The sequence below is a fragment of the Colobus angolensis genome, unplaced genomic scaffold, assembly GCF_000951035.1.
Source record: "Colobus angolensis palliatus isolate OR3802 unplaced genomic scaffold, Cang.pa_1.0 Scaffold337, whole genome shotgun sequence".
Taxonomy (NCBI): domain Eukaryota; kingdom Metazoa; phylum Chordata; class Mammalia; order Primates; family Cercopithecidae; genus Colobus; species Colobus angolensis.
The window spans coordinates 2,003,757-2,016,191 of record NW_012116677.1 but is presented as its reverse complement, the minus strand read 5'-3'; the positions used below and the strand labels follow the sequence as shown (position 1 = coordinate 2,016,191).

The 12,435-nt window shown below is 41.0% G+C and overlaps 1 protein-coding gene across 1 annotated transcript in view; it reads right to left on the bottom strand.

Moving 5' to 3' along the window:
* Positions 1-11,738, bottom strand: part of IPO11 (importin 11) — a 224,917-nt gene extending 213,179 nt beyond the window's left edge. The window contains exon 1 of the mRNA XM_011952217.1: positions 11,625-11,738. Coding sequence (XP_011807607.1) covers positions 11,625-11,627 — 3 coding nt within the window. The 5' untranslated portion in view covers positions 11,628-11,738. The remainder of the gene's footprint in view (positions 1-11,624) is intronic.
* Between the last annotated feature and the right edge of the window lie 697 nt (positions 11,739-12,435).

Below are 12,435 nucleotides of genomic sequence, written 5' to 3'. Positions count from 1 at the left end.
TCCCAGCTACTCAGGAGGCTGAGGCAGGAGAATCGCTTGAACCCAGGAGTCAGAGGTTGCAGTGAGCCGAGATCGCACCACTGCACTGCAGCCTGGACGACAAAGTGAGACTCGGTCTCAAAAAAAAAAAAAAAATACATATATATATGTACACACACACACACACACACAAAAATCAGCCAGGTGTGGTGCTGTGCGCCTGTAATTCCAGCTACTCGGGAGGCTAAAGCATGAGAATCACTAGAACCCAGGAGGCGGAGGTTGTAGTAAGCCGAGATCATGCCACTGTACTCCAGTGAGACTCTGTCTCAAAAACTAAAATTAAATTAAAATAAATAAAATAAAATGTGGTGTTTCCATACAATGAAGTATTATTTCACTTAAAAAGGAATAAAATCCTGTAACATAGTAAAACATGAACGAGCCTTGAAAATATCACCCTAAGCAGAAGAAGCCAGTCACATAAAACCACAAGTTGCATGATCCCCATTTTATATGAAATATGAAGAATAGGCAAATTTATAACACAAGAAAGTAGATAAGTGGTTCCCTTGGCTAGGGGATTGGGGGAAAATGTGGAGCAACTGCTATTTGGGACAATGCAAATGTTCTAAAACTGACTGTAATGATAGTTGCACAACTCTGAATATACTAAAAACCACTGAATTGTACTTTTTTCACTGGGCGAATTACACGGACTGTAAATTACAGCTCAATAAAGCTGTTTTTTCTATGTAAATGTCAAAATCCACAAAAGATTGCCATGTGCAGTGGCTCAAGCGTAATCTCGGCACTTTGGGAGTTTAGGCGGGAGGACAGCTTCAGCCCAGGAGTTCAAGGCCAGCCTGGGTAAAATAGTGAGACCTCAACCCTACAAAAAATAAAAAACAAAAAATTCGGCCGGGCGCGGTGGCTCAAGCCTGTAATCCCAGCACTTTGGGAGGCCGAGACGGGTGGGTCAGGAGATCGAGACCATCCTGGCTAACACTGTGAAACCCCGTCTCTACTAAAAAATACAAAAAACTAGCCGGGCGAGGTGGCGGGCGCCTGTAGTCCCAGCTACTCGGGAGGCTGAGGCAGGAGAATGGCGTAAACCCGGGAGGCGGAGGTTGCAGTGAGCTGAGATCTGGCCACTGCACCCCAGCCCGGGCGACAGAGCAAGACTCCGTCTCAAAAAAAAAAAAAAAAAAAAAAAAAAAATTCAGCCAGTAGTAGTGGCACAAACCTGTAGTCCCAGCTAGCTACTTAGGAGGCTGAGTGTGGAGGAGCCCAGGAGTCTGACTTGCAGTGAGCTACGATTGTGCCACTGCACTCTAGCCCAGGCGACAAAGTGAGACTCTGTCTCTAAAAAAAAAATTTTTTTAATTTTTTTAAAATGTGACTTATAACCAGGTGTGGGGACTCACGCTTGTAATCCCAGCACTTTGGGAGGTTGAGGCGGGTGGATCACGAGGTCGTGAGTTCAAGACCAGTCTGACCAACATGGTGAAGCTCCGTCTCTACTAACAATAATTAGCCAGGCGTGGTGGCACGCATCTGTAATCCGAGCTACTCAGGAGGCTGAGACAGTAGAATCCCTTGAACCTGGGAGGCAGAGGTTGCAGTGAGCTGAGATCGCGCCATGGCACTCCAGCCTGGGCGACAGAGGAAGACTCTGTCTCAAAAAAAAAAAAAAAAAAAAAAAAAAATTCAGCCAGTAGTAGTGGCACAAACCTGTAGTCCCAGCTAGCTACTTAGGAGGCTGAGTGTGGAGGAGCCCAGGAGTCTGACTTGCAGTGAGCTACGATTGTGCCACTGCACTCTAGCCCAGGCGACAAAGTGAGACTCTGTCTCTAAAAAAAAAATTTTTTTAATTTTTTTAAAATGTGACTTATAACCAGGTGTGGGGACTCACGCTTGTAATCCCAGCACTTTGGGAGGTTGAGGCGGGTGGATCACGAGGTCGTGAGTTCAAGACCAGTCTGACCAACATGGTGAAGCTCCGTCTCTACTAACAATAATTAGCCAGGCGTGGTGGCACGCATCTGTAATCCGAGCTACTCAGGAGGCTGAGACAGTAGAATCCCTTGAACCTGGGAGGCAGAGGTTGCAGTGAGCTGAGATCGCGCCATGGCACTCCAGCCTGGGCGACAGAGTGAGACGCCATCTCGAAAAAATAAATAAATAAAATGTGACTTATATAAGCCAGAAGTGGTGGCTCATGCCTGTAATCTCGCACTTTAGGAGGCCAAGGTGGGAGAATCACTTTAGCTCAGGAGTTCGAGATCAGCCTGGGTAACATAATGAGACCCTGTCTCTTTAAAAAAATTAAAATAAAAAAAAGTGTCTATAGTTTCAACAACAATTGATGTTAACTCAGGGCCAAAAAGATCAAGAAATTAAAGCAAGATGAAAGAATGTCAGACTTTTGGCATAAGGCAAGGACGTTCCAAAGATGCTACTGTGTATTACAACATCTGGATTCAAATGAGTATTGCAACATCTGGATTCATTTCAGTTTCTCAGCAGAAGTCTTTGGCAGTTTGGACAAGAAAATTCTTTTCTATGCATGCATTACAGGTTGTTTAGCTTCTCTGTTCCTGCGCACTATACGTCATTAACACTTCACACAGACTGACTAAAGATGCTTCCATATATTTCCCAAATACCTTCAGCTAAAAGAATCACCAGGGCTACTGATGTATTCCCTATGACAACAGTCCCCAACATTTTTGGTACCACGGACTGGTTTCACGGAAGACAATTTTTCCATAGAAGGAGTGGGGCAGTGGGAGAGGGGTAAAGGGCAGGTGAGGAAGATTTCTTGATGAAACTGTCCCACCGCAGATCATCAGGCATTAGTGAGATTATCGTAAGTAGTATGCAACCTAGATCCTTTGCATGTGCAGTTCACAACAGGGTTTGCGCTTTTGTGAGGATCTAATGCTGCTGCTGATCTGACAGGAGGTGGACCTCAGGTAGTAATGCTCACTCGCCACCCACTGCTCACCTCCTCCAGTGTGGCCCGGTTCCTAGCAGGCCATGGACTGACTGATACTGGTCCATGGTCTGAGGGCTGGGAACACCTGCCCGATGACACTTCACGCAGACTGTCAAAAACTGGTTTGGGAGGAAAAAATGCACAACAAAATATATGTGACATCAAAGAGAGGAGCTATTTGCTTTCTTTCTCTTCCCTACTCCTAAAACATCAAATCTACTTAAGAGTTTCAAAAGACCTACAAACTTCTGCTTGGAGTTTTCAAAAAACGTGCAAACTTCTGCTTGTTAGAAATGCATCTGGAGGGCGTGGTGGCTCACACCTGTAATCCCAGCACTTTGGGATGCCGAGGCACGTGGATCACCTGAGGTAAGGAGCTCAAGACCTGTTTGACCTATGTGGCGAAACTCTGTCTCTACTAAAAATACAAAAAATGAGCCAGGTGTGGTGGTGGGCGCCTGTAATACCAGCTACTCGGGAGGCTAAGGCAGGAGAATCGCTTGTATTTGGGAGGCAGAAGTTGCAGTGAGCTGGGATCGCGCCATTGCACTCCAGCCTGGGCAACAAGAGCAAAACTCCGTATCAAAAAAAAAAAAAAAAAAAAAAAAAAAAAAAAAAAAAAAAGAAAAAAGAAGTGCATTTGGAACTACAAGTTTAAACCTGCTTAAGCCAATCACAACTTAAAAATACTCTCTCTTAATTTAGTCTGTTTTGTAACTAGAGGAATATACATATAAAAATAAAAATTACAATATAAAATATATATATTTAATACTATACAAAATACAAACACCTACAAATAGACAAGCAGTAAACACATCACATCATAAACCATAGTTGTGTTAAGAAAGCTCCGGGGTTATCATTCTTACAGTCGACACACTTTAATAATGAAAAAATACATTTTTTAAGGCCAAGAGTTTTCATTTTACATCTGCTTAAATTTCCACAGGAATTAGATATTTGCTCTGTTTCTCCTCCTTTCTCCAAAATTATCCCAACTTCTGAAGAGCTGCAAATCATTATGTATTTCTCTTGTTAAGCACATATCAAGAAGTAGGTAATGTAGTTAATAACTGCACTCTCATGAAAGTTCAGGAGAGAAAGTTTACAAACCTAGTCTTCAGTCGCACAAGTAGGTAAGCAATAGTTTTTTTGTTTGTTTGCTTGCTTGTTTTGAGACAGAGTCTCGTTCTTGTCGCACAGGCTGGAATACTATGGCACGATCTGAGCTCACTGCAAGCTCCACCTTCTGGGGTCAAGCAATTTTCCTGCCTCAGCCTCCCAAGTAGCTGGGATTACAAGTACCCACCACCCAGCTAATTTTTGTGTTTTCAGTAGAGACCGGGTTTCATCATGTTGGCCAGGCTGGTCTTGAACTCCTGAACTCTGGTGATCCACCCGCTGGTCTTGAACTCCTGAACTCTGGTGATCCACCCGCCTTGGCCTCCCAAAGTGCTGGGATTACAGGCATGAGCCACCACAACCAGCCAGTAAGCAATAGTTTTGTCATATTATCTGGATTTGTGAAGGCAGCGTTTACCAAGAGTCAATTTTCCTCACCCAGGGGACTCTGCGTTTTACAATCAAACAGCAGGGGTTTTATGTTTTGTTTATTCTCAAATAGCAGTATAGCTCCAAATAGTCATATCTATTAGGCACTTAATGTTCTTACTATTTGGTGTTTATAAAGACGATAGTTTAAAATACTTAAACAGTCTTGGAAAAATCAAACTAATCAAAACAGTCTAATGTATTTGTTAGCAATTGTATCTTTACTTTCATTTCTAAGTCTTCTCCTTACCAGTTCCCACATCAACTTGTTTCTTTACCAGATAATGTACTATTGTTTCTATCATTCCTAAAGCTGTAAAAATAATTTGAACTGGCCAGGCGTGGTGGCTCACACCTGTAATTCCACCACTTTAGGAGGCTGGGGTGGGTTGATCACCTGAGGTCAGGAGTTCGAGACCAGCCTGACAAACATGGTGAAACCCCGTCTCTACTAAAAATGCAAAACATTAGCCAGGCGTGGTGGCGCTCGCCTGTAATCCCAGCTACTCAGGAGGCTGAGGCAGGAGAATCGCCTGAACCCAGGAGGTGGAGGTTGCGGTGAGCTGAGATCACACCATTGTACTTCAGCCTGGGTAACAACAGTGAAACTCCATATCGAAAAAATAAAATGAAATAAAATAAATTGAATAGTGTGCAGTGCCTGCCACCTGATGGTAAGAAGTACCACATTCCAAAGAGTATGTCCCTTTTCTCTCAAGGAGGGTTGGGGAAAGCGAGGAACTTTAGAATTCTCAATGACCATTTGAGCAAGACAACCATCTGGAAATGTAACAGGGATTACAGGGTTCAGGAGGATAGGGCAAAGAATGCTGAGCTCCTGAGGGAAAGGAATGAATAGGAGCCTAGAGAGTAATGCAATACAACAAAGATGAGATTCAAAACATGAAAATGAAAACCTCACTTTGAGGCAAAATATGACACCTAAGAACTTCCTTACAGCACTGCTTCTACTTCTATAAATATTGCACCACTCCACCAAAAGAAAATTTGAGGTAAAGACATGAATTTGTTTTTGAGTTCTAGTCAAGGTAAATATGAAGCAATTTTTAAAAATATAATAATAAAGGCAATGTCTAGTATAAAGGAGACTGAGAAACCATAGAGCGAGAAGAGACAAGAGTGACAGAAAGAGAGGAATAAAATCACCTACTGATTCACTGCATAATTTCACATTTCAGATAAGAACAAATATTCAGATTGGGTGTAATGGCTCACATCTGTAATCCCACCACTTTGGGAGGCAGAGGCAGGAGAACTGCTTGAGCCTAGAAGTTCAAGACCAGCCTGGCAGTCTGGGCAACATGGCAAGACCCCATCTCTACAAAAAATAAAAAATAAATAAAAATAAATACCTTAGTCAGGTGTGGTGGCACGCACCTATGGTCCCAGCTACTCAAGAAGCTGAGGTGGCAGGAGGCAGAGGTTGCAGTGAGCCAAGATCATGCCATTGCACTCCAGCCTGGGCAACAGATTGAGACTTCTAAAAAAGAAGCTGAGGTAAGAGGATGACTTGAGCCCAGGAGGTTGAGGCTGCAATGAGCCATGTTCACACCACTGCACACCAGTCTGGGCAAACAGAGTGAGACCATGTCTCAAAAAAAGAATCATGATCTATACAGCCCAAGTCTACAAAGAGAAGAATAAGAGGCAGAAAATATATCACTGGGGAATCATGGATAGGAAATACAAGCAAACTGTTAAACTGCCCAGAGTCAAAAGCAAACTAGAGAAAGACAATATGCCAAAGACAAGAAAAAAATTAATTTCTGTGAAGACCAGGGAAGAGTTCTACGATAATCAAAATAGGAAAGTGAGCATATTAGAAAACTTAAAGAAATGAACAGTTTATGATTTTGAGAAACCAAAATCTTAAAAGAAAGGCTGCTCGCCAAAAAAAAAAAACATTCTGAATCTGACCAAGCTTCTAGATCTTCTATCAATGTAACTAGAGAAGTATGTGGGAGGTAAGACAAAATGAAATTGATCATTGTTAAAGCTGGATGTGGGTATATACCCAAAGGATTATAAATCATGCTGCTATAAAGACACATGCACACGTATGTTTATTGCGGCACTATTCACAATAGCAAAGTCTTGGAATCAACCCAAATGTCCATCTGTGACAGACTGGATTAAGAAAATGTGGCACATATACATCATGGAATATTATGCAGCCATAAAAAAGGATGAGTTCACGTCCTTTGTAGGGACATGGATGCGGCTGGAAACCATCATTCTTAGCAAACTATCACAAGAACAGAAAACCAAACACCACATGTTCTCACTCCTAGGTGGGAAATGAACAATGACATCCCTTGGACGGGGGGAGGGGAACGTCTGGGGGCCTATCAGGGGGGGGGAGGGGGGAGGGATTGCATTGGGAGTTATACCTGATATAAATGACGAATTGATGGGTGCTGACGAGTTGATGGGTGCAGCACACCAACATGGCACAAGTATACATATGTAACAAACCTGCACGTTATGCACATGTACCCTAGAACTTAAAGTATAATAATAAAAAAAATTAAAAAAAAAAAAAAGCTGGATGATGGCTAGATGGGGGTTCATCATACAATTCTGTCTACTTTTATGTATGCATTTTACAATGGCCACTAATGGGCACAGATCACTAAAGTTGCTGTTCATGGTAGACATCAGCTCCTCTGGAAATCTTTAACTGCTGTAGACAGGAAAGCGCTCCTTCCTTCATGCTACTGTTCTGCATAGTACACACTCCTATTACTGTACTTACTTGCTTGTTTACTTCTATATCATCTCCAAATCATGAACTGTTTAAAGGAAAAAATGATGTCTTACTCATCTATAAATGCCATTACCTAGCACAGTGTGAAGGATGTTCAGTAAATGGATGATCAACTAAACAAAGCAGTAACAGAAATTATGATTTCTCAGAAGAAAACAGAAAAGGTGAGAGAAAGAGGTCCAAGAACAACAATATGGAATACAAATTTTATCAGAGTAAAGACAGAAATATCTATAAAAAACACTGCTAGAGTAAATACTGTGCTGAATGGCTGAAAAAAATGAATGAATGAATGTATGAACAGTCTATTCAGTACATTCCTATACTGAAATGGAGCATATCAAGCCAACAAAATTTAATAATACTTTTCACTGGGAATATCTAACACCCTTTTTTCTAATCCTGTGCTCTCCAATCCCCTTTCTGATATTTACTTGATTTATCATTAGGCTTTTCTATATTCATTCATTCAATATACTGAACACCTACAAATGCCAAATACTATTCCAGGCACTTGAGATACATCGATTAACCAAAAAGACAAAAAAAAAACCCAAGCCTTGTGAAGCATATTTTATAGTGGGGAGAGAAATAAATGGAAAACAAATAATAAATGGGTGAAGTACAAAGTATGTAACAAGACAATACACAGGGGAGGCAGACCTGTGAGAGGAAGACCAGTCTAAAAAACTTGAGTATTTTTGTCTCACTGGGAGTTTTTAGTAAAATGGCACTGATAAACTGCAGTAAGTCTCTTGCCTGTTTGGTATATACAAGAGTCCCCCATGACTAATCTCCCACTAATAGGAAAAGTTATACATTATCCTACACAATATTGACAACCCCTACCTGATCAGTGCCCAGCTGTGAGGTACCAACTACTGCCACCATCACCCTCTGACGTCTCCTTAGCTGAAAAACAAAAATACATGTCTGTACAAAACCCACTAAGGAACAGCATAAATTACACTTATTGCTTTTAAAGGTCCTTCTCTGGCTGGGCGGTGGCTCACACCTGTAATCCCAGCACTTTTGGAGGCCGAGGCAGGCGGATCACCTGAGGTCAGGAGTTTGAGACCAGTCTGGCCAACATGGTGAAACCCTATTTCTACTAAAAACACAAAAATTAGCTGGGCTTGGTGGCGGGCACCTGTAATCCCAGCTACTAGGGAGGCTGAGGCAGGAGAATTGCTTGAACCCAGGAGGCGGAAGTTGCAGTGAGCCAAGATGGTGTCACTGCACTCCAGACTGGGTGACACAGCAAGATTCCATTTCAAAAACAAATAAAGTTCCTTCTTTGATACAAAAAGAAAAAACAGGAAGGAAAAGCTATAAAACTGATTTTGAGCAAGGCACTGAAGTGAGATAACCAGCTTAGATTAAATTTAACAGACATTTATAACCAGTGGTTAGGCAAAACTTTTTGCTGAGTTAAGAGATCATCAGTTCTCTCTCCAAATATAGACATCTTTGATTGGTAGTTTCTATTTACTGGTTGAGGACATCATTGTCTATAAAGCTATATCTTAAAAGAATCTCATTCTTGCTATAAAGAGTTCAGCCCGTCATTGTATTTATAAAAATCCGTTTGTTCAAATATGCATGTGCTGTATGCCAAGTAACACTCCCACAGTTAATCACTATTCTACATTTTATCATTAAAATAAGTTTTCTCTCAGTTGTGAGTCCGTATAAGTTAACAAGTAAATAAACATAATTTTCCTATCACCTTGGAGACACTCATATCAATTATCTACAGTTTAAGTATTTTGTTTTATTGACCAAGACACTGTGGCCAAAAGATGTTAAGGAGATAAACTGACTTCTCTAAGGTCGCAGGCTCATTACTGACACTTCTAGAACTTTAAATGCAAGTTTCCTGTCTCCACCCAGTACTCCCTAAAGATTATACACTTTTACTTTTGTTCAGTGCTGTCCATTAATATCTCAACAAATTAACCGGGAATTTTTAGCTTTAGACTTGAGAAAGAACAAAAATACATCAAGTTCATAGCCTATCTGCCTAACAAATTATACTACATCAGAACTGAAGACTGAAATTGATGGAGTCATTGAGGATACTCTACACAAGGTTAACAAGGTGAAGATTAAGAGAAGAATTTTATTAATACATAACTCAAACAAAGGTTTATTACACAGAATATACTAGGAACCCTTGTGAATCAACAAGACAAATATACAAGAAAAGTGAACAAAGGGTGTAAGCAGAAAATACATAGAAAGGAAGAGCTAAATGTTTAATTAATATCAGAAGAGATGCTATTTCACTGGTTATCAGGGATTTAAAATCCAAACAGTGAAAAACTACTTTATGACCATCAGACTAGCAAAAATTACAAAGTCCAAAAATTACAAACTTCAAAAATATTCAATGCTGGCAAGAATGCATGGAAACAGAAACTCTTACACATTGCTACTGGGAATATCAATTAATACAACTTTGGAGAGCTATCTAGCAGTCTCTAAATGAAATTAAGTGTGAGTATATATTTTGTGTATTCTATGACCAGGACACACAGAGGGTCACACACCACATAAAAATGGTGGCTCACCCCTGTAATCCAACATTTTGGAAGGCTGAGGCAGGCGGATCACTTAGAGTGCAGGAGTTCGAGACCAGCCTGGGCAACATGGAGAAACCCCATCACTACTACAAAAACAAAAAGTTAGCTGGGCGTGGTGGGGCACATCTGTAGTCCCAGCTACTCAGGAAGCTGAGATGGGAGAATCACCTAAGCCCAGGAGGTCAAGGCTGCAGTGAGCCAAGATCGTGCCACTGCACTCCAGCCTGGGAGACAGAGTGAGATTCAAAAAAAAAAACAAATTTCAGTCAGATATGGACCATATATATACGACAGTGATCCCATAAGATTTTAATGGAGCTGAAAAATTCCTATCACATAGTGACATTACAGCCATCCTAAGTCGTAGCAAATCACATTACTCACACATTAGTGGTGATGCTGGTGTAAACTAACCTACTGCACTGCCATTTGTATAAAAGCATAGTACATGCAATTAGGTACAGTACATAATACTTGAAAGTGATAATAAACAACTATGTTACTGGTCTATACATTTACCACATTATACATTTTTTTTTTTAGATGGAGTTTCACTCTTGCTGCCCAGGCTAGAGTGCAGTGGTGCAATCTTGGTTCACTGCAACCTCCGCCACCTGGGTTCAAGCAATTCTCCTGCCTCAGACTCCCAAGTAGCTGGGATTATAGGTGCATGCCACCATCCAGCTAATTTTTGTATTTTTTTAGTATAAACAGGGTTTCACCATGTTGGCCAGCCTGGTCTCGAACTCCTGACTTCGTGATCCACCCACCTCGGTCTCCCAAAGTGCTAAGATTACAGGTGTGAGTCACCACATCTGGCCTACTTTTTTTTTTTAAGAGTTAGGATCTCTGTCACCCAAGGTAGACAGCAATGCCAGCATCATAATTCACTACAATCTTGAACTCTTGGGCTCAAGTGGTCGTTCCACCTCAGCCTCCTGAATAGTGGAGACTTGGGACTACAGGCATAAGCCATCATGCCATGCTAATTTTTTTTACTTTTTGTAGAGATAGAGTCTGGCTATGTTGCCCAGGTTGGTCTCAAACCCCAGACCTCAAGCAATCCTCCCACCTCAGCTTCCCTAAACCCTGGGATTACAGACATGAGCCACCAAGCCCCGCTACTATACTTCTTATCATAATTTTACAATGTGCTACTCCTATTTAAAAAAAAAAAAAAGTTAACTGTAAAACAGCCTCAGATAGGTCCTTCAGGAGATAATTCAGAAGAAGGCATTGCTATCATAGATGACAGCTCCATGAATGTTATTGCCCCTGAAGACCTTCCAGTGAGACAAGATGTGGAGGTGGAAGACAGAGATATTGATGATCCTGAACTTGTGTGTACCTGCGTTAATGTGTGTGCTTGTGTCTTTGTTTTAAACAATGTAGAGCTACACAACGTGTTTGCGTTTTAAGCTAAGTGTTACTGCAACAAAGACAAAACATTAGTTTATAAACTAAAAGTTACAATAAGCTAAGATTATTGAAGAAAAAAATTTATTAATAAATTTGGTGTAGCCTAAGTGTACCCTAATGCCCTAGGCCTTCACTTCCACTCACCACTCACTCACCGATTCATCCAAAGCAACTTCCAGTCCTCCAAGCTCCATTCAAGGTAAGTGCCCTATACAGATGTACCATTTATTTTTAAATCTTCTACACTGCATTTTTACAGTACCTTTCTAAGTTTAGATATGTTTAAACACACAAATACCATTTTGCTGCAGCTGCTTACAGTATTCAGTGCAGTAACATGCTATACAGGCTTGTAGCCTAGATGCAATAAGCTATATACCACATAGCCCAGGTATATAATAGGCTGTACCATCTAGGTTTGTTCATACGATGTTCATAGAACGAACAACAAAATTGCCTAATGACCCATTTCTCAGGATGTATCCCAGCCTTAAGCAACTCCTGACTGTATCTTCTCTGACCCAGCAGTTTCACACCTGCTGCTATAATCACAGATACTCCTGCATGGGCATACAAGAATAAGGAGACAAAGGACTAGGTTGTCTGCACAACCTAGTTATCTACAGTAACAGAGACTTGGAGACAATATGTGAACATCTTTAGTGAAAGATGTATAAAATGTAGCTTATCCTTCCCTTGTACAATTTGTTCCCTCTGGCTGGAAAGCTTTGGTCTCTAGATAAAAGCCTGTCTTGCTCTTTGACAGCATTCCATTCTGCTCAAGTTGTCCTCTATTTAAAGAGGTGTCCACTAACTGCCAATCTAAAATGGCTCACTCCTCAACCCAGAATCTCTATATTCCCGACATCCTTCTTAATTTTTCTGCATAATACTATTAACAATAGGAATACTGTTCGTAGTGCTATATTGTTAATAGTTTACTGTACTGTAAACACATTTTAAACTATACATGTGTTGGTTGGGTGCAGTGGCTCATGCCTGTAATCCCAATACTTTAAGAGGCCGAGGCGGGTAGATCACCTGAGGCCAGGAGTTTGAGACCAGCCTGACTAATCTGGAGAAACCCCATCTCTACTAAAAATACAAAA